Here is a 22,086-nt window from a genome sequence, read left to right as displayed (position 1 = left end):
AATCTGGGATGGAAATTCGGGCCAATTCGTCGATGAACTGTAAATCGGAAAATGTTATTTATTGTGCTATTTGCCCAACATGCAAAGAATTTTATATTGGACAGACGGGGAAACTAAACGCGCGTGTTCGTGTCCACAAGAAACAGATTAAAGACCCGAGTGTTCGTAATACTCCATGCTGTGAACATTTTGCTGAATGCGGCCAGGGAAAATTTACCCTATTCCCATTTTATAAACTTCCAAATGAAAATGAAATACTGCGCTTAGCCAAGGAAGACCACTTTATTAAATTATTTAAACCAAAACTTAATCGCACCCAGTGAACAATTTATTATATGCATGTGATATAATTGAATCATTTGTTATATTTGCGATTATTATTTTTTTAGCGCCTTTTTGCTCTGTGACTCTAACTTTCCGCTACTTTAACGTTATTATGACGTCACAATGAACTTTTGCTTATTGACGTTACTACGTTACATATTAGTCATTTGTACACAACTGCCTGAAGAGCCAGGAATGGCGAAAACGTTTGCGGTTAATAGGATCAATTTGTGATTTTATTCTGGATATTTATCATTTTTAAATTATTTAAAACTGTGCCGATTTATTTTTTGTTGTATTGGGAAATTATATATATATATATATATATATATATATATATATATATATATATATATATATATATATATATATATATATATATATATATAATAAAAAAAGATTAAAAAAACAAATTATATGTCAATGAGGCAGGCATCGCAGACTATACTGAAATAGCCAGGACACTCATTACAGATGTTTGATCCACCTCTAAATTTATCGCGGGAAATAGAGCGCGAGTGCACTGTGACGTCATCCTTGACTTGTTCGTCTTTGTTTACGTTTCTCAACTCAATACGAAGGTATGGAAGCATGTAACAAATCTTTTGAGTCTCGCCAAAGCATATGCAGTATTGAAAACGTGTCTTCAAACGTTAAGTCACCGTAAATTACGAGTTAAAAGTCGGCCATTTTTGGCATAGCACCACGGGTGAAAACATTAGAGAGCATTATGGGACGTAGACAAAAAATTTTGTTTGATGAACTGTAGGTTTAGCTCGTTCTTTTTCCCGCGCACACTGGTACAATGGAAATATTTTATTTGGGGAGATAATACAAAAGTTCCGAACATCAATGTTACACAGAGGAGGGTTGGGGTGTTCTGCCCAGATGATTAACTCGGTTGTAACTATACGCGTATATAGCGTAAGCGTTACAGAACGGTAAAAGACTTAGAAATAAGATTTGCCGTAGACAAGGTACAATTAAACAAGGTTTAATTCTGCTCTATTTCTTATGAAAATCGATTAAAGTTAATAGGACTCTTTAGGTTTGTTACTGATTTACTATGGAAATATAAAAAAATATAATGAAAAATCAATTCTTAAAATTTTGCTTTCATGACAATAAAATTAACTTTCTTGTTGCATAATTGTAAAAGAAGTTGTTTTAAAAATACGTATGAATTATATTTTCAAACTAAAAACATATAGAAATCAATGTAACTACTCTGTAAATTACATGTAATATGAAAAGTATAATTTATAGTCTTATAAACAAAAAGAATCCAATTATGAAAATTAGTTCTTTCATAACACTTGACAATTTTTACAAATATAAATTGCAAATTTTCTATCAATTCGATGGTTTTAATTTTTAGACCATATCTTCATACTTGTTTTAATTTTTGTTCTTAAAAACTATTTTATATGGTTTCACTTTGAAATAACTTTCTCGGCCATATCTTAAATATACATTAAATTCTGTATCTCAAGAATTTGGCATTGCTTAAAAAAATTTAAAAGCGTTTCACAGATAAGATAGCGCCTTTGATACGGCGGGCAATGCCGACACCGGCGCCATTTGTCTCGGTACTTCAAACCCTCAATTTGGCGACATTTGTATTATGGGTTACATAGTACAAAATCGATACGTAGTGTTATCACAGACAAAGACACTGGAAAATGTAAATATAGTCATATAAACAAAAAGAACCCACTAATGAAAATTGGTTCTTTCATAACACTTGACAATTTTTACAAATATAAATTGCAAATTTTCAATTAATTCGATGGTTTCAATTTTTTAGACCATATCTTCATCCTTGTTTTAAATTTTGTTCTTAAAATAATATTTTTAATGGTTTCACTTTGAAATAACTTTCTCGGCCATATCTTGAATATACGTTAATTTGGCATTGCTTAAAAAATTTTAAAAGCGTTTCACAGATAAGATAGCGCCTTTGATACGGTGCGCAATGCCGACACCGGCGCCATTTGTCGCGGTACTTCAAACACCTCGTTTGGGGAAGCCTTACCAAAGGAAATCCGACAAAATCCTTATAAAAACCGTATCGACACAAAAAAACATATTATTCCCCAAAGAGTTGACAACAATAGCAGAATGTCTTCCGCCAACGTGATGCAGTTAGCCAAGAGATTGGACCACTCCGAGAGTAACTTTAAGAAAGCCTGCCTCCAGATTGTGATGCTCAACGAGAAACTTTCCTCTGCCAGCAGACGATACCGAATGGCCCACGCTTCCGGTCGACGTTCTTTCCGGTACTCTCTACGTCTGCGCCTGGCGGCAATCGAGGGTCTACGCAACGTTTACTACGAATACGCCATGATCAAAGCTCAGGAGATGCAACAAGTCAGGCGTGACACAGAAGAAGAGGAGGAAGAAGGACATGTCATGGTCCAATGATTTCACAGCTACTGTCCTATCAACATTTGCCATAAATAAGAAACGGCTCTTTTCAGAGCCACTAAAATTATTCGAAAAGAATGTCTCTATTACACACGCTGAACAAGATAAAAATGTACACATTCACTAAAGATATGTGTAACACAGCCAACTGACGTTATAAAAGTTTTCTACTAATAAATACCCCATATCTATAATCTTTCCCAAGTTATTGCTTCCATCACTTTTTGATGATTTTTAATAAAAATACATATACTTGTGAAAGAAGTACAGCGGAAATCAATGAAATGGAAAATATCCAAGATATCTTCATTGACAAATTATCCCTTTTCACTCATAAAATTACACAGAAACGAAAACATTTTTTTTTACGGAGATTATAATTGGAAATGTTTACATGTTCTTTCCATTCGGAAATACTCGGGACGCCTCGTACAATTTTTCAACGTTATCATCCGGGCTTATTAATGGCTGATACAATGCAAAAGGAAATATTAAGAGTGATATTGAAAATCCCCCCCCCCCCCATGACGGATTAGGAATTTTATGATTTTGGTAATATTAAGTTTTTGGTAGGTGTATAAGATTTTTTTTTGGAGTAATAGGTATAGTACGCTTACACCCCCCCCCCCCCAACCACCAACACGGAATAGGAATTTTATTATTTAGGGAATCAGCCTCTTTTTTTTTTTTGGCTTGTCAAAATTTCTGATGATTAGTCAAGCCCCCCATCCCTTTCAATTTTCTTCTGACGCCACTGTGTTAAAACAAAACTATATTGCAATATATTTTTACATCCACCACGTACGAATCCCTATATTTCTTACGGAAATTGATTGTAATTCATAGCTCTGTAAAAACAGACAGGACTACACGTCCCGTTTATCGATCGATTGAAACCTTAAACGAAATAGTCATGATGATGATGTCAGACCCAAACTTCATTTCAAGAAGAATCGGTTCTTGAGCGTCTTTCGTTTCTCTCACGTACTGATGTACATGTACATTAACAATAATTTGGTTGACTTTTCTTAATTTATACGATCATACATATTCAAGCTTTTACCTTGTGCCATCAAATGATTCTCATATGTTGCTGAATTGCCCAAAATGTGAATGTTTTATAGATGTAGATGTCAATAACAGTAGGAATTTTAGCTCATCGTGCGGGGTTGGTAGAGGCAATCTTTATTTAATTATTATAATTTCATTTTTTTTAAAAATACTGAATGTGATTGCTTTAGACGAAGTTAATAACCCGTTCTGTTACCCTCAGCAACTTACTTCGCAAGGGGTAACTTAACGAATTGTTACATGCGCGTAAATTAAGCACGTAGGGTTCGCCGTAAAATTCAAGTCATTCCTATCAAAAAAAAAATTTTTTAATCAAGACATTCAGTAGAATAAAATGAATAGTGCCTGTTTGGGATAGTAACAGTTCAAATTGAAACGCCTAAAACCCATTGTCAACAATGGTTATTGAGGGGTGTCATTTTCAACTGTTACCCTCCCAAACAGGCACTATTTATATAGTGTTGTATGTTCTATCTGATAAAGTTGACTCATAAATGTAATGCAATAACAATTGTCTTACAACAACTATAAGCACTATGATTATTGTGCACATGTGATATACCGTAATTTATTAAGTGAACTTAATTAACCCACCCCCACTATTTTATGAACAATATCACTTTGGAAATTTATTTATTTATAAATGAAATTTTTGAATCCGTCTGTCCTCCTTGAACATTTGTACTTTTTTCTCATTTTTTTTCTCTAATTTGCGCCTCTGACTCTATACCTACACTTGTAAATATTTATATATATATATATGTACCTCATGTACCGTCATGTTGACGGTTTGAGTGAAATAAATTGAATTGAATTGGAAATAGATATTATGTTAATTTATAATTATAGTTTTTTTTATTCTGTTCAATACTTTTAGAAATACATGCACATGATTACACACACCGCTATTATTTTGTAAACAATATTCCAAAATCTTTAATCCTTAAATTCTTAAAACAACAGTTAGCTGGTTGTGGTGACAGTCATTGAAGCCATTGTCCAAGTCTAAGTATTTATAACGGCACATTGTCAAAACATCAAATGCGTATTATGGTTTCCATTTGAAAGTGCCGAAGAGAGAGAGAGAGAGAGAGAGAGAGAGAGAGAGAGAGAGAGAGAGAGAGAGAGAGAGAGAGATTTTACAATCAATTTAATGTTATTAATTTTGATAAATTCTAGATGCTAATCAAAGTAAAACGTACAGGTGTTTATTTGTTAGTTTGATAAAACCAAGATATTGTGATATACATGTAACTTTCAGCGTATGGGCCAACTATCACTTATCTACACAAGCAAATTATTTCTTTAGCCCAATTTTAAATGAACGGAAATATTATTCGATCATATGTGTGTTATAAAAGCAATGCTCATTTTAATAGTCGAATTTAAATCCATAGAACTCGATAAAAACATTATCGCCATAGCTCTAGAAACTGAGACTGGGCAAATGTACGTAAAACGAGGTCCTTTCAAATTAGATTTGCTATTCTTTTAAGGGCTAGTATTTTATTTCCGTTTTGTTACATTTCAATAAATAAATCTTTAGCTAGCAACAAAATCTGACAAAAAAGACACCGAATATTATCTGTTAGTGTCTATTTTCAACATTAAAAAAAATAAGAATTTAGACCCAAGAAGGAATGGAAATAAATGCTATGTCCATGTAGGTAATACCCCCCCCCCCCCTTTCAGAGTCAAATGGTCGTCATCTTAGTTGTAAACACCCTTTATGACAGGATAGTAAGTTCTAACTCTTTATCATAAATCATTTATATAATCAGACAAAATTGAAAAGGGAGGATTTCTGAAACTTATACTCGGGATCTTTTGTCAACAGCTTAAAAATTGTATTTACTTGAAACTATTTTAGAGAAACAACTTTTGAGATAATTTGTGAATTAGGAAGAAGACATTAGTCTGAAAAGACGGAACCCACAAAAAGACCGTTAACATTAATTTGAAAACATATTGGAGCTATTAGAACAATTTTAACAAGACCTTGGAATTTCAGTAGGGCGTAGCTATCTATTCCTTGCGTCATAACAAGTTAAATGCATCGATTGCGTAGTCTTAGCTCAAGGGCCAGAAAAATCTTGTTAATTTCAAAGAACCATGAATGAGTGGCCAGCAATGAAATAAAGAGGCCAACGTCACATTGCTGTTTGACAGAATTACCAAAAGTCCAAGCTCTCGTTAAAATGGTTCCAACATCAGAAAAAACGGCATGTACTTAAATTTTTCGAATTGAAATGAATAGGCTATGTGTATTCACAAGAAATATTAAACGTTGCAGATTTCCAATTCAATCCTAATGGGAAATATACACTCAATGTAAATATCACGTCATGTAAAGAGTCTTCAAATATTTGCAAACACAACAGAATAGTCATACCCGCTTACATGCAGGTATCTGCCGTAATGCACGACAGACATATAGTTTGTGTCCGCTGGCTGACAACGCACTAAAAACATTATAAACATATATATTTACATTTTCCAGTGTCTTTGCCTGTGATAACACTACGTATCGATTTTGTACTATATAACCCATAATGTTAAATTGGGGAGCCAGCGGGGTTTGCATATTAATATTTAAATATTTAATCTTACAATGGCTTAAAATCATATAAATATAAATAATGAGGAATCTTTTTTTGAATATTATGAGGTACTTATTTCGGTTGGGGCGTGATCAAATCTATCATAAAGCCCTTCGGATTTTATTGTATTTGATCAAGCCCCGACCGAAATTATCACCTCATAATACTCAAAGAATGATACCTTATTCCTTATATATAACAGAAGTGGTAGAAACATCAAGGGAGTACCACTACTTATTGCAAAATAATTTCAAGTTACTTTTCCATGTACATTTTGAAAAACGTACGCGCCGCCCCCCCCCCCCCTCTTCTGGAAACATAGAGCATTTACATATATTGAACCCCCCCCCCCCCCCAAAAAAAAATACGGATCCTACCACGGTAACATATACACAGTTGATATCATGTATTAAGTTTCTTTTTGTCAAAGAACTATATATGATAATGCTATTGTTCAAGCAATCGCTCAATGTCTTCAGTAAAGCAAAACTGTTTGAAAACAAGCCGTTTTACGCTAAAATGCAAATATAGTTGGAAAAGAAAATTTTATATGTTCTTTTTTTTCAAAATTGTTGGCATATGAATCAAAATGAAAATTATGAAAATATTTCAAATGTATATCTGACAGAGGAAGCAAAGATTAACACACTGTAAATTGATAATGTTCATTTTATAGGGCCATTAAAGGCCCATATCACATATAGTCCTATAATTTTTTTAAACATTAACCTAGAAGACCGCATAATAAATTACTATACATTAAAGGGCGGATAACTCGAAGATTGACTGCACAAAAGTACAATGGTATAAGAACCCGTCAGTGTGCAGTGAACCTGTAGAAGGTCTAGGTATAATTCTTGGCCGAGGGTAGATCTGTATGGAAAAATGTCACATTCAAATGAATTTTTGTTTTATTCTAATAATGGATTTTTTTTCTCAAAATTTCTCATAATTTTTACTTCTAAAATGTTCATTGATATTGAAAATGTATTAGGTCTTAATTTCTTTTGTAAAAACTATGATATCCGTTTTACTTGAATGTTGTTTCAAAAAAAGTGTTTCTGTTTTACAAAATCAACCAACAACTATTAATGTACTATGAATAGAACATTTATTTTTTTAATAAATGAAAATTTTGAAATGACGTTTTTTTACAAAATGCATAACAGTCAAACACAATTACAAGTACAATGTACCATATACATTTACATGAACATTCCACATTTTAAAATACATAAAACATAATGCAATACATATACATTGAAATAATGAACAATACTGATTTCATGCCTTAATAAAAAACTCTATAAAAAACAACACAAGGGATTCAGAATGTAAATATTGGCACTTTCTTGAATGTATTTTATAAAGTATAAGCACTTTTTGTGGAATTTCAGTTTTTCCTGTGAGTCTGCCGATGTCGGAGCATATTTCCGGATTGGGCGAAACACTTTCCACACTCTGGGCATGCGTATGGCTTCTCCCCACTGTGGGTCCGCTCATGCTTCATGCAGGTGGAGTAGTCCGCAAATGCACGAGTGCAGGTTCGGCACTTGTACGGTTTCTCGCCTGTGTGAATCCGGAAGTGTGTGCGCAAAGTGGACTTCTGGGTAAAGGCCTTGCCGCAGATGGAACATTTGTGAGGCCGGATACCGGTGTGGGTAGCCATGTGATAGTTCAAGTTGGTGTTTCCTCTGTAGGTCTTCCCGCACACAGGACACTGGTGTTTGGAGTGCTTAAACTTGACGGCAGATGACACAATGACAGCAGACGACACCTTCCTGGCCTCTAAAACGTCACAGGGTTTTGAACAACTATCCATGATGGACTCGTACACACACAGATCATCGAAGTTAGAACACTCGTTTTTCATGCTGGAATCCTCAAGAAACTTTTGTTGTAGTTGGTCCATGGCACTAGAGTTAGGAGAAATGGAGCCACTGGAATTGATGGAGGCATTGTCACTGAAGCTGTGGTATCCACTGTCAAACTCCTCATCCATGAAATCAGAAACCAGGTTGTCAACAGTGATGTCATCCGAGAGCTTTGAGGTCCTGGAGGCTTGGTACAGGCAGTCTGACCGGTTGCTGGGGGCCTCCTGGAACTTCTTAGCTACGTAATGGCTTCTCTGCATCTTCCTGCTGAGCTGTGGATAGCTGTTGAGAATCGTCTGGAAGATGGCTGACCTCAGGGGATTGGTGGTGTGATGGTTGTTGTCATCTTCCTCCAGACTGGAAGGCAGGTGGTTGAAGTCTGGAATTGGAAGATCTTCCTCCAACTGAAGCGGAGCCAGACCCGAATCTGAGTAGCCTTGATGATTGGTTAGGACACTGGTTGCCATGGATGCTATGTTTGGTACGGAGGAGAAGTTTTCATTGGAGCACACAGACGCAGCATCCTTCATTCTCTGAGGACCCATGACCAAGCTGAAAATGGACAAGAGAACAAGACTCAAAATTTGTATATATAATGGCAGTGCGTTTGGACATGTTATTGTTATAGAAAAAAATTGCAACTTTTTTAAAACAATAAAGGAGGCTCTAAGAATTGGTGATTATGAATACCAGTATATACTGTATTAATATGGTTAAAATATAATGGACAGAACATCTCACAATGCCTAGCAGTTGTTTTATCAGTTATTTTAGCCAGGCTTTACTGAAAGCAAAATCCTGGCTATTGGCATGCAAATTGCAAGTGCTTCTATGAATAGCACAACTGCTATAGATATTTAAATATTATATATTTTTTCATAAACTGAAACTGAACTTATTTATTTTACAACAATTGATAAACAACTTCTACAACATATACCGGGTATTACATGTATTAATATCTTTCGTTGGCATGGATGTTAGCGCGAGGGGGTCATTAATGTGGGAAGAGCTGGAGTACCCATAGAAAACCCAAGTGTCCAAGCGGGCAACCGCCATACCCTTTTGCTTTCAACCACTGTCGATCATGGGGATCAAACTCGTGTCGCACCTTTGATAAGTGAGTGCAATGATAAATGTGCTACTTGGACACCCTTATTTGTATATTTTTTGTATATTTTTTCATACAAATTTATAATCTAAAAATAGAAAAAAAAAGAAGATCTAAGCTAATTGTGCATTGCGTGAAACTGGCAAGAATGACTTTTTGCGTATAGAAGTTGTCTGAATGAATTTACCGGTACTCAATACAATGCCACTATAGGTTTGGCATTTGGTTGCCTTGTATTCCTACACAAATCAATTTGTTACTAACTTTTTAAAGCTGTTCCAAGAAATGCTGGAAAACTAAATATGTTTATTTTTGTAAGAGTTAAGGTTGAATGTCCCTCTGATAAGAAAGATAACTTCTCTAGAAAATAATCTTAGTACTTTGTTTCTGTTAACTCACAATTGTAAAGGCATGTAGCAATGAGGGAGCCATGCAGTGCTGGACCCTAATCTATGTTGGGAGGTGACATTTATTTAAATTCACATCACTGAATTAACCCCAACAATTAGCAGGGGAAGAAAGTATAGGAAACTTATACAAAAAATTACCAAAAATTAATAACAAGGATCATAATTTTAAGAGGAAAAGCTATACCCCCCCCCCCTCATTTCCCATATAAAAAATCAATATCCCAGTAAAAATTAAAAACAATACATGGAAAAAATAATAGAAGAGGGAAATAATACCTTGATGGCTCTTCTTTATAAAAATTCAGATCGTTTTTAGCTGAGATATTAGTTTACAAAATAAAATGATTTGTCGCATAATTATTTGTGTATCTAAATTTGCTTTCAGCAAGAGTTCCTGTTGTGACATGTATTCTACCATGATGCATTTATTGTTATATTCATATTTATATTCGTTCAATTTAGATGGGGGCCCACAAGGCCTCCCCTCTTTCCCTTGGATAATTTAATCACATGGTAAAATCCCCTCCCTAGCGATCACTTTTATCCCTTGGAAAATTCAACCTCATGGTAAAATCCCCTCCTCAGAAATCACAATTCTCCCTTGGATCCCCCCTCCCCACCCCACCCTCATTAAGGATAATATTCTCTCTGTCTCTCTCTCTCTCTCTCTCTTTTTCCCTCTCTCTCATTCCCTTTTTCTCATATTCATCAAGTTAATACAATGTATATGCAATTTATTATGATTTATGTTATATGAATACTTGAATTAAAAAAAAAAAGAAGAAAGATGATATTCTGGAGTTGTGCATGATGATAGTTAAAATGATTAAGATGATGTCACTTAGCCCTGAATGCATTGTACGTGTAATACTGAACTGAACGTCACTTAATTAGCCCTCAATGCATTGTACATGTAATACTGAACTGAACGTCACTTAGCCCTCATTGTATTGTACATGTAATACTAAACTGAACATCACTTAGCCCTCAATGCATTGTACATGTAATACTGAACTGAACGTCACTTAGCCCTCAATGCATTGTACATGTAATACTGAACTGAACATCACTTAGCCCTCAATGCATTGTACAGTAAAACTGAACATCGCTTCACTTAGCTCTTAATGCATTGTACATGTAATACTGAACTGAACATCACTTAGCCCTCAATGCATTATACATGTAATACTGAACTGAACGTCACTTAGCCCTTAATGTATTGTACATGTAATACTGAACTGAACATCGCTTCACTTAGCTCTTAATGCATTGTACATGTAATACTGAACTGAACGTCACTTAGCCCTCAATGCATTGTACCGTACATGTAATACTGAACTGAACGTCACTTAGCCCTTAATGTATTGTACATGTAATACTGAACTGAACATCGCTTCACTTAGCTCTTAATGCACTGTACATGTAATACTGAACTGAACGTCACTTAGCCCTCAATGCATTGTACGGTACATGTAATACTGAACTGAACATCACTTAGCCCTCAATGCATTGTACATGTAATACTGAACTGAACGTCACTTAGCCCTTAATGTATTGTACATGTAATACTGAACTGAACATCGCTTCACTTAGCTCTTAATGCATTGTACATGTAATACTGAACTGAACGTCACTTAGCCCTCAATGCATTGTACATGTAATACTGAACTGAACATCACTTAGCCCTCAATGCATTGTACATGTAATACTGAACTGAACGTCACTTAGCCCTAAATGCACTGTACATGTAATACTGAACTGAACGCGTCACTTAGATCTCAATGCATTGTAAATGTAATACTGAACTGAACGCATCACTTAGATCTCAATGTATTGTACATGTAATACTGAACTGAACGTGTCACTTAGATCTCAATGTATTACTGAACTAATATGGTTAAGATATATCCTGATGACTTACTTTTGTGGGTGAGTGGATGATGGTGACGGTGGAGGAACCCGGGCGGGGATTCTGATGGCAGTGTCCAAGAAATGACTGAGCAACAGATCCATTATGCTGTAACAAAACAAAATGTTATTATATTTCTTATATCTTTATTAATTTTCCATAATGCTGTAACAAAACAAAATGTGATTATAATTCTTATATCTTTATTAATTTTCCATAATGCTGTAACAAAACAAAATGTTATTATATTTCTTATATCTTTATTAATTTTCCATAATGCTGTAACAAAAGGATATATTACTATTTTTCTTGTAAAATCTACTGCTGTAACCAAAAAAAAATTAATTCTAATTAAACTTTTATTAATTTAAATATTCTATAGCTAAATAATTTTTTTTATCTGATCCAGACATTTTGTATATGCCTTTTAGACATGTTTTAAAAATACCTTCATTATTATTATATGCCATAGTAATTAAAATATCTGCACGAAAACAAATTTGTATTTTCTGACCTCATGAATATCATTTCTTTTACCTATTTTTTTTTTTTAAATATCAATTTCTTAACTCTATCATAAATAAGTTCATGTAAATTATCTGATTATAAAAATTCCATATGATTTCATTCTGAGATCAAATTCAAGTTAAAAAAAAAAACCCTAACAATTGCTTTCCATTTTTTCAGTTCACAGAATGTAATTTTAAACATTGCACAAAATATTGAATTTTGATTGCAGAAATCAATAAAAAAAAATGTTACCCGGTAATTCTACAAATATCAGAAATTAATGCACATTTTTTACTTTTAACTTAGATTACAAATAATATTAATTTTGAATTTATTATACAACTTATTTAAACATATTGAAATAATAATTCAAATTATTCAAACCAGTATTGAATCAAATCAAGAAGATTCACTGAAATATCATATGGCATAAACATTAAATAATAAACTTAAATTGCTTTTAAATTATATCTAGCACATAAATAACAGAATTGTCATCTTGTTCATTATATCAATAGAGGAAACAAAATAAGAATATTTTACGATATGTCAATTATTATTTGACAAAGTAAAAAGAAAAATGAAATATTTAAATTCATTGATTTAGATATCCATATAATAGTGATTCAACAAAAATAATTTTAAAAATATAAAAGCAAAAGTGAATTAAATTTAACATGTCTATTTCAACTCCAAACAGAATCTTGAAATTAAAATACTGACTTACCTAGAGACAGCTAAAAGGCTTCCTTTAATTCAAAATTGAATAAAATATTTAAAGTTTGGCACAAAATATTGCCTCTCTTGTACAAACAAAACAAAACTCAAAATATCATTGGCTGAATGCTACAAAATCCTCCAATCCTATTGGCTAATGCATGAGGAGATTCAGATCTTACAGGCAATTAAACAATGAGCATGTTAATTAGTTAATTTCCTTTGAAGAAGGGTTTGAGTGAAGTTTTTTGTGGCTTGGCTTGAGAAGAGTAATTATAATAGTCCATATTCTGATTACCCCTCCCCCCCCCCCCCATTGCTTTATTATCTCTCCCTAATCTTTGATCTCCAAATTGTTTGTTTAAGTCATAGATAAATGAATTATTGCTCCTTTTGCTTTGTATATACAACAATTACAGTTAGCTCTGAAATTGTTTGTATTAGCAATGACAAACACATACCAAAAATAAGCTAATATCTAGAGAAATATTTCTTATTGATAATAATTTCTGATAAAGAAAATGACATGTAGAAGTATACATGTACTTTGTGATGAAGGTCAAATCCTTCAAAAATAATTCTTAATCTGCACACATGTACTTTCTATCATGTAACAAAGGGAGTTAAGGGAAAGGGGGGGGGGGGGAGGGGGGGCATGTAAAGTCATCATATTAATTTTGATTTCATTCATTAAAGTTTTATTTCTTAATCGTAAAACAATGCCCAGGAACAAGTTCTTAAAATTTACTTTTAATATATGAATTTTAAAAATACAGTAATTATATACATGTAATGCACAGAATCATTACAATGATAGTCTGAGATAATAGAAAAAAAATATATTTATTTCAAATTAATTAAAAGAAATTCCTAATTGGACTTTGCATTGAAGAGAGAATTGCATCTGCTTGCAAAATAGCCCCAAAAAATTCATATCTTATAAATTCACTATAAATATTCAAATGTACAGGTAATGATACAATTGAAGAAAGAAAATATGTACGTGTTGTTTATTTCTCTATACATATGTATGGGGGTTGTGCACATTGTTGTAACGATATATTTACAGCGTACAAGTCAAGATAAACAGAGAGGAACCCCTTTCTGTGGACACAGCTATATAAGCAGTGAGAGTAGTTTGAACACAGAGGGCTTCACTACAAAATGGCAGACAAAGAAGCAGGAGACAGATAAAAATATATTACATATAATATCAACAAAATTATCAAATATACATACATTATTCAATGATTAAAACTGTTTTAAACTGACCCTCATAAGCTTTTTTCAAAGTTAATGTCATCCCAATATTTTGATTACCAGACATACTTTCATTATCTACATGTTATAGGTATCACTACATGTACTTATAATTATATACTGGCCTGTTAATTAAGTCTGTTTTTAATTTTAATCAGCAATCTAATAACTTAATTAATTTACAGAAGCTTGTTTACATACACCAATATATATGTATATATATATATATCTTACATATACAGGTTCAAATACATAAACAACGAAAAGTTAACATGTACCCGATGGCATGTCAGTGTTTTTTGGGCTGATAAAAAACTGATTCCTTTTTTTGTGTTTGGGTAATTTTCAAATACGATAGACCAACTTTCCTTTGCATACATTTTGACTTGCAAATAAAGATGTCTCTAATAAAAGTAGAGGTATGGTAAATTTATTCATACTTACTCCTTATTCAGGTAATGATCAAAATATACTACTATAAAGAATACATCTATTAAGTACCATTACTATGAATGAATCATTAAATTAATGTAAAATGTATACATAATTATATATGTATATTAACAAACATGTCCAACAAATACTGGAAAGACTAGCAAGCTTGGCAATTCAAAGATTCAGATTCTCTTATATATATGTATTTTACAATACAATGCCATACTACGTTACACTGAGTATTGATAACAGCTGAGGTTCTGTATAAATAAAATAATGAATCAAATAACGTACAGAAACCAATCATACTTTTCAGACAATGTGTAATACAAAATCAGGGACATATTTTGATTTAATTTACTTATATAATATATGTATATGTAAAACACCAGAGCATTTATTGTAATCATTATAAAACTTTGTATTATAATTGCATAAAGCTTCATGGACAGCAAGAGAAATTACAATGTAGTATGATGTCCACCTTGATCTTTATCATAAAACAAACATTCCAGCCTGTGTCTAACACAAACAAATAACAGCTACTTACAACAACAACAACAACAACAAAAATAAAAATAACAAAATATATAGTTTTCCTTAGTCTTTTATAAGACATTTATCTCTCTTCCTCTTTTCTCTGTCTGTCTGTCTGTCTCTCTCTCCATCATCATCTCTGCATGAGAATGTTTTGATGCTCTTTCACCTTATTCTCTCTCTCTTTTCTTACATGCTCTCTCTCTCTCTCTCTCTCTCTCTCTCTCTCTCTCTCTCTCTCTCTCTCTCTCTCTCTCTCAGGAGTTCACACTTTTAATGTGTATGTCACTACAGGCAATCAGACCATTTTCATCAAAGAATTGACAGCTTCTGAGTTATTCACAGCAGATGCAGGAAATGTTGGAATCAGGTCACGCTCTGAAGGAAGCGAAATATAGGGCAAGTGTGAAACGGCACGCGTCAGAGCAGGGTAGTACTGTCTGTAGCAAAAGTAGGTCAAGGTCATTCCAAGGATACTGCCAACAGTCACATCTATATGACCCCAAAAATAAAAACCCAACCACATATGAATTCAAAAGTAAATGAACTGTAGACTACTGGGTAAGTGACGATTTAAAAAGAAAGTCTTTATCATGTCCGCAGTTTAATTTTCATTAAATAAATATAAAATTTAAGAGTAAAGTAAATTTCGTTTAGCCTATTAAAATATGGAATGTCTAGTATATACATGTACATGTATATATAGAATATTGTAATTCGAACCTTGCCAATGATGATGAAAGTCAGCTGTCCTTGACACAGCAATGAGAGTGGCCCACACTAACAGAGACACAAACAAACAAATCTTCAGGGAGTTTCCGTGGCCATTCCGATTAAAGATGTGGAGCTTGCCGGCAATATAGAGAGCCACAAAACCAAGACTAGAAAAGGCAACTGTAAAATATAAAACAGACTATCTCTACATTCATAGAATTTACATATTACTTACAAATTCTATAGATTGATTATTATGAAAAAAGAGAAACATTGTCAAGTATCTGTACTGAATAACTTAAGACTGTTAAACATTAATAATGAGTTGAATAAATAAAAACTTGAATGATAACTTCAAATTACTTATAACACATTGTTACATCTCCATGGTTGGTGTGTAAAGAAAACATTTCTATGAGAAATGTAATGGGATGGGAGAAATAATGATGAACCAGACCGGGATTTGAACCCAGGCCCCCTGAATCTCTAGTCAGGTGCTCTACCAGCTGGGCTATCTGGCAAGGTATTCAAATTGGTCTGACTGTCACAGAAGTACATTGTAAGAAGCATTCACTGTAAATCAACTCTTATTTGCAATAACTTTTAAATCAATATTTTGCAAATTAAAGGGAATAATCTGGTTTAAATTGCGGTGAGCACCAGTAATTTTTGTAATTAAGATATTAATTGAAAGTCTAAAGGTGATGCAAGGACATTTTAGGAAGTGTTTTGTGGCTATATTTGCAATGATGAGGCTCTCAAGAACCTCGTGAAAATTTCTCGCACAGGAATAAAAATTGGTTTACAGTACACGTATAGTTTTAACATATAGTCATAGATAAACAAGTACATCTCCAACTTATTTCATTTACATATGCATGAACATATGAATTATATATAATTTCATTGATTAACAAGAATGTCCCTGGCTTACAGGACGAGTGTCCGCTGGGAAAGCTCTTGTATCCCTGAATGACGTCCTTGACATTTCCGGTACAGTTCATGTCGTCCTGAATTTTGCCATCAGGGAAACAGCGCTGGAGGAAATCTGGGCGAGGTCTGTGGAATGAATAGAAAGAGAGGCATCAAGCAACGTACCATACTTTATTTAGTGGCAACCACATTCCGTAAAAATGCTTAATATTACACAGAGCCAAATGAGAACATTTATACATGTATATTACTGAATCAATGCCACTGAAGTTTCAAAATTCTGATTATTCCTATTCACAGGAAATGCTAATTAAATCAGGACTACAGTTTACTAGTCTAAGATATTATTAAGGGCTATTGATAGGCTTCTTTTCTTGAAATTGCTCATCATATATGTTTATTTGTATGTAAAACACATCAGTTGAAAGAAATTATAAAAATGGACAAGAGCGAATACAAACCTGCCCACCCCCAGCTTTATGAAATTTGTGACCGATCCAGTCAAGAAAATTGCTAGCGAGGCACCTGAAGGGAGGAAAAAAATGTTCAGTTACCGATAATGAAGCACTTTGTTCATCATACTACACATTCACATGCACTCATATGCACAACAAAATGTGTCTTAAATTTGTCAACTATCACCCTATACAGATAAAAATTCTTCCAATCCTCCTTTCCTTTGCACTCTTTCATTCCTTTTTTCCAAGATCAAGTATTATTGTTATACATAATAGGAAATTAATTCATTACAAAAACTAGTTTAATGTTAAACTTTATAAACAGTGATTTAGAGGTAGTTTCATAAAAAAGGGTTAAAGGGGCATGGACGAAAACATGGCACCAGCCTTGTTACATAACAAATAACTGTATGCTCTGTATCTTGCTTATTTCTCTACAACCGACACTCAAATTAAGGTTGATCATTCGAAATGTCTTACACGCTAATTAAAGCATTGTAAACATTAAAAATGGGTTCTGAAAAATAAATTTTGACCCAAATCGTGACCATGCTCCTTTAACTGTTTACAAGTAAACTGGTCATTTGGGTATATGTATATATAGCTATTTATTTTATTCCTTACATTAATTTACTTTTTTACTATTTAGTGTTATGAGTATATGCTGTTTAATACATTTTTGATGTTGTGACATAGGCAATATTCTTTACAGTAGTATTCCTGGTAAACCAAATTTTTTTCTCAGCCTAACACATAACAATGCAATTAGAACCAAAAAAAAGCATAAAACAGGGTTAGTAAAACAGGGTTATAGCAAACAGAGTCTTATAATGAATGAACTAATGCTTACAGCAGAGTGATTTTGATTCCCGTGAGTTAATTGCATGTTGTAAACTTGATAGATATAACTAATTACACTTAATATATCAAAGCAAAATCGCACTTTGTAATAAGCATGTTTTACTGTATTAGTGCCACCTACACAGAAGGGCTTGCCTGGCGTCCAGTCTGTCTCGTCGTAAGAAGTAGAAAGTAAGCACCGCTGTCAGAGGTACTGTCAGAACTGTCACCTGAAAGAGACAAATGACAAATATACTGACAGAACATGTCATTGTCAGCTTCCTGTCTCTGTCACACACCCCTGACCTTTGTTTAGAAAAGAGAAAATCTGTCAAATATAACAATGCAAATGTTTTCTGTAAACATGCATGTTAATAAATGTATTATATATGCAAGAAGAATTAAATATGAGACAGCTTTTCAAAAACTATCACAACTTCTTGGGCTAGCTTGGAAAACGCCTCTATAATGTATTACATGTATACGGCCATCCATTAACCCCCCCCCCCCCTTTATAATAAAACTTGATATAAATACAACACATTTTACAATCTGTTCATATGTGAGCAAGCTGCAGGTCTGTAGCTGCCTGTCTGACAAATTTCGGCTGGACGATGGGTGGCACTGTAGCTCCCACCAGGTCATCCATTCAAATTTTTTCACACCAGGAGCTAGAGACCTGCAGCTATATATGAGCTAGACTTCATTAAATTTTATATCAAAAAAGACGTACCACAGAAGAGACAAGCAAGGCTGTCTAGCTGATATGTGTGTTGATCGGAAGTGACCCATTTCGTAAAAAATCTAACATATCTGGTATACTTGTATTTGCTTTAAAAATACTCTGATTGTTTTAGTGCAAGTTTTGTCCAAATACAAATATTATTTTGTAAGATGGAGTGCATATTATGTTGAAACTTAAAATATAAATTTAATTAAAAGGAAAAAGTAAAATTAACGATCTCTGATCCTCAGCAATGTTCAATAACTCTAAATCATCTGGAATTTTTTTATACCATAAATCTAGATCTGCCTTTTATATAGACAAATTTACTTAGTCTTGAAGTGTTATTTTAATATTACGCTAAGCTTTCAACAAACTGATTGGCTTTGTGAGTCCACAGAGACCTACTTTCTACAGAGGTAAAGGGGTTCGATCGAGCCACCGATGCTCCGGTATAACATTTTTTTTCTAATTTGATCTCAACTTGTATACGGTATTATTCCAATATATACATGTATTCATCGTGGCCAAAATTGCAATAACTTCGTAAAATGCATGGCTACCATCAAAAAATTTCTTTTTATTTTATTTCATTTATCATGTTCATAAAGTCTGAAGGATAAATAACATTTTTTAGGATGAAAAAAAAACTTTGAAGCTGAGGATTGGAGAACCTTAAGAAAAAAATTAATTGTTACCAATTTTAATACCAAAGATGTCTTAATGAAATAAACAACTCTTACAATTACCTTAAAGGGGCATGGTCTCGATTTTGGTTAAACAAGGCTCGTGCCCTGTCTTTGTTTACATATCATAGGTTCAATGTACATTGTACCAGTAAAATACCCTTTTCCAGGTTATTTGTCTATCTTTATATTATAAATAAACAGTTCCTAGCAATTCACATATATTCGTTTTAGGTTTAAAATTGGAATTTTTACTTCAACGTTCAAAATGTAAACAAACGCTTTGTTTACATAGCGAAGAATTTCAAGCGCTTATAACTTAACAAATGACACTCATATTCGGTTGCCTATTAAAAATGCCTTTCTGAAGCACTGTAAATATTAAAACCGAAAAAATAATTTTTACCAAAATCGTGACAATGCCCCTTTAAGTATGTTAGAGAGTACATTAACAGACCCAAAGAACATTCCCAGGGTAGATGCTGGGGGTCATGGGAAACCTGTATAACCATTGCTCCTCCTTCTGGATTTGTCTGTAATATGGAACAGCATCATCCGTCACACTGAAACAAAAAGATATCAACTATTTAGAGATAGCTAGATTATTAACTTACAAAATATAGGTCAAACATTCACAGTTTCCTAACTGCAGCCAAAAATATACAAGAGAAAAGCTGTCAATGTGACAGAAAACTGGGTTTCCTTTTATGTGTACTGTATTCATAATCCATGTCAATCCTGAATTGATAAACACTACCTACCGTATCCAGTGAAATGGAGTACCCTATATGCAATATTTTGCCGAAAAAATGACTAAGTTCAAAAGATGTTATTTTTTTCATAAATTATTAGAAATCAAAATCCTAGCAATATGCAGTGCATAATATGCACATCTCTGATATATGATCAATTGATCTGCAAAAGAACAAGTTCCTATCTTGAAAACTGTAGGAGGAGTTATCCGTAACTCCTCCCACCCTTTATACAATATTTTGCCAAAAAATGACTAAGTTCAAAAGCTGGTATTTTTTTCATAAATTATCAGAAATCAAAATCCTAGCAATATACACACCTCTAATATATGTAAAATTGATCTGCAAAAGAACAAGTTCCTATCTTAAAAACTGTAGGAGGAGTTATCTGTACAGTGAGGGTACCCTATATGCAATATTTTGACTAAAAATTACAAATTTCAAAAAGTGGTATTTTTTCCATAAATTATCAGAAATCAAAATCCTAGCAATATGCACACATCTGATATATGTATAATTGATCTACAAAAGAACAACTTGAAAACTGTAGGAGGAGTTATCCATAACAATGAGGGTACCCTTTTGGCAGCAACCCACCCACCTGCCCTTTTCACCATTTTTCCGTTTGAAAACCCGGTTAAAAATCAAAATTCAGAAATACATACAAGTTAAATGTACTGTATTTGTACCGTAATAAAGGGTTATTTTTGCCTCATGTTTTATTCAGTGCTAATTATACTTTTGTTAATTGTTTTTGGGCAATAATTTCTGTTGTTATGTTAGGATTTTGGCAGCGCATGAATAGACAGGGTTGTCTCTAAGACCCGGGAGGCGGGAAATTCCCCCGCCTATAATGCCTTAATTACCCAGCTATTATTGCATTTCAAACACAATGTAGCTATAAGGAAGACCCCAAAACCCCCTGCTTCTTTTTCATTTCCTCCTTCTACTTCAATTTTTAGAGACAACCCTGATAGAAATTTGTTATAGCCATAAATTCACTATATCTTTGTTTGTTATATCCAAGTTTTGCTGTAATCAACATCCAGGATCCTTTCTACATTAAATCTACATTTGTATACCTTTTTAAATATCAATTGTTACATCTGCTTGTATAATATATATTTAATTCATTTTTACTTACTAAAACACAGCAAACAGAATAACTCGGATCACTAGTTCTTGAGCTAATGGCTGATGTCCCTCCATAAGACTAGGTTTGGTCAAGCAGTCTTTAATCTCAGGACACTGTTCCTTAAAAAATATAATTATAATTCATATAAATACATGTACCTATCAAAACTAATGAAAATATATGTGGCTGTTTTCGAGCGCAAGAAAGCATTCCAAATGACGTGTCATATAAAAGTCATCAAAATAAAATATAACCGGTAAGCCCCAGATTTAGTACAATGTACCAGGATATTCAGCAAGATTGCAATCTGTGAATAAATTATCTGTGTGCTATTAATGACAAATACACCCTGTATTGGCGTTGAAAAATAATGACATGCATTGAGTTACATTTATATACCTTAAAATTAACTAATACATTTCACTTCTCAGTTGGGCTGCGATGCAAAACATCACAACACAATGAAAATATAAGTACACGTGTAACGTATCAAAATGTTCCTAGGAAACTCGGGTGATTGACTTTACGATAAACACAAAACACATCCGGTCAAATTTCCGGAAAATTAATATCCTGCAAAGTGAAACACTTTTATTTACAATATCAAATTGATTAAGATATTCTTAATAAATAAATAGAATATTTCTATTATTACAAAA

General features: G+C 33.3%; 2 protein-coding genes across 3 annotated transcripts; both read right to left on the bottom strand.

Annotated features, from left to right (window-relative positions):
- Window positions 1-7,563: 7,563 nt before the first annotated feature.
- Window positions 7,564-13,801, bottom strand: LOC117689962 (zinc finger protein 485). Its single transcript, XM_066068356.1, has 3 exons — window positions 12,964-13,801; window positions 11,739-11,834; window positions 7,564-8,848 (listed from the first exon to the last, which is right to left on the bottom strand). Exons 2-3 carry the CDS (start codon window positions 11,828-11,830, stop codon window positions 7,816-7,818), a joined length of 1,125 nt encoding a protein of 374 aa, XP_065924428.1. The 5' UTR covers window positions 11,831-11,834; window positions 12,964-13,801; the 3' UTR covers window positions 7,564-7,815.
- A 1,580-nt stretch (window positions 13,802-15,381) lies between these two features.
- Window positions 15,382-21,973, bottom strand: LOC105329945 (phospholipid phosphatase 5). Of its 2 annotated transcripts, none has more exons than XM_066068358.1 (8): window positions 21,827-21,973; window positions 21,437-21,546; window positions 19,998-20,103; window positions 18,273-18,360; window positions 17,294-17,357; window positions 16,834-16,958; window positions 15,909-16,079; window positions 15,382-15,677 (listed from the first exon to the last, which is right to left on the bottom strand). In XM_066068358.1, the coding sequence occupies exons 2-8, from the start codon at window positions 21,499-21,501 to the stop codon at window positions 15,484-15,486; spliced, it is 813 nt and encodes a 270-aa protein (XP_065924430.1). In that variant the 5' UTR covers window positions 21,502-21,546; window positions 21,827-21,973; the 3' UTR covers window positions 15,382-15,483. The 2 variants fall into 2 exon arrangements, with proteins under 2 accessions (XP_065924430.1, XP_065924431.1); XM_066068359.1 differs by having other exon boundaries at window positions 21,437-21,553; window positions 21,835-21,947.
- Window positions 21,974-22,086: the final 113 nt, after the last annotated feature.

This window comes from Magallana gigas, chromosome 8 (genome assembly GCF_963853765.1).
Source record: "Magallana gigas chromosome 8, xbMagGiga1.1, whole genome shotgun sequence".
Classification (NCBI taxonomy): domain Eukaryota; kingdom Metazoa; phylum Mollusca; class Bivalvia; order Ostreida; family Ostreidae; genus Magallana; species Magallana gigas.
The sequence above is the reverse complement of the archived record's forward strand: the minus strand, read 5'-3'. Positions and strand labels throughout refer to the sequence as shown.

What these genes read in the sequence shown, in the direction of transcription:
- LOC117689962 (XM_066068356.1), bottom strand. Translation starts at nt 11,830, where the DNA reads ATGGATCTGTTGCTCAGTCATTTCTTGGACACTGCCATCAGAATCCCC. An exon ending in TCATCCACTCACCCACAAAA is followed by an intron (nt 8,849 to 11,738) that starts GTAAGTCATCAG and finishes GTCCATTTTCAG; the next exon opens with CTTGGTCATGGGTCCTCAGA.
- LOC105329945 (XM_066068358.1), bottom strand. Translation starts at nt 21,501, where the DNA reads ATGGAGGGACATCAGCCATTAGCTCAAGAACTAGTGATCCGAGTTATT. An exon ending in ACCCTGGGAATGTTCTTTGG is followed by an intron (nt 18,361 to 19,997) that starts GTCTGTTAATGT and finishes TGTCTCTTTCAG; the next exon opens with GTGACAGTTCTGACAGTACC. An exon ending in CGCCAGGCAAGCCCTTCTGT is followed by an intron (nt 17,358 to 18,272) that starts GTAGGTGGCACT and finishes TCCTCCCTTCAG; the next exon opens with GTGCCTCGCTAGCAATTTTC.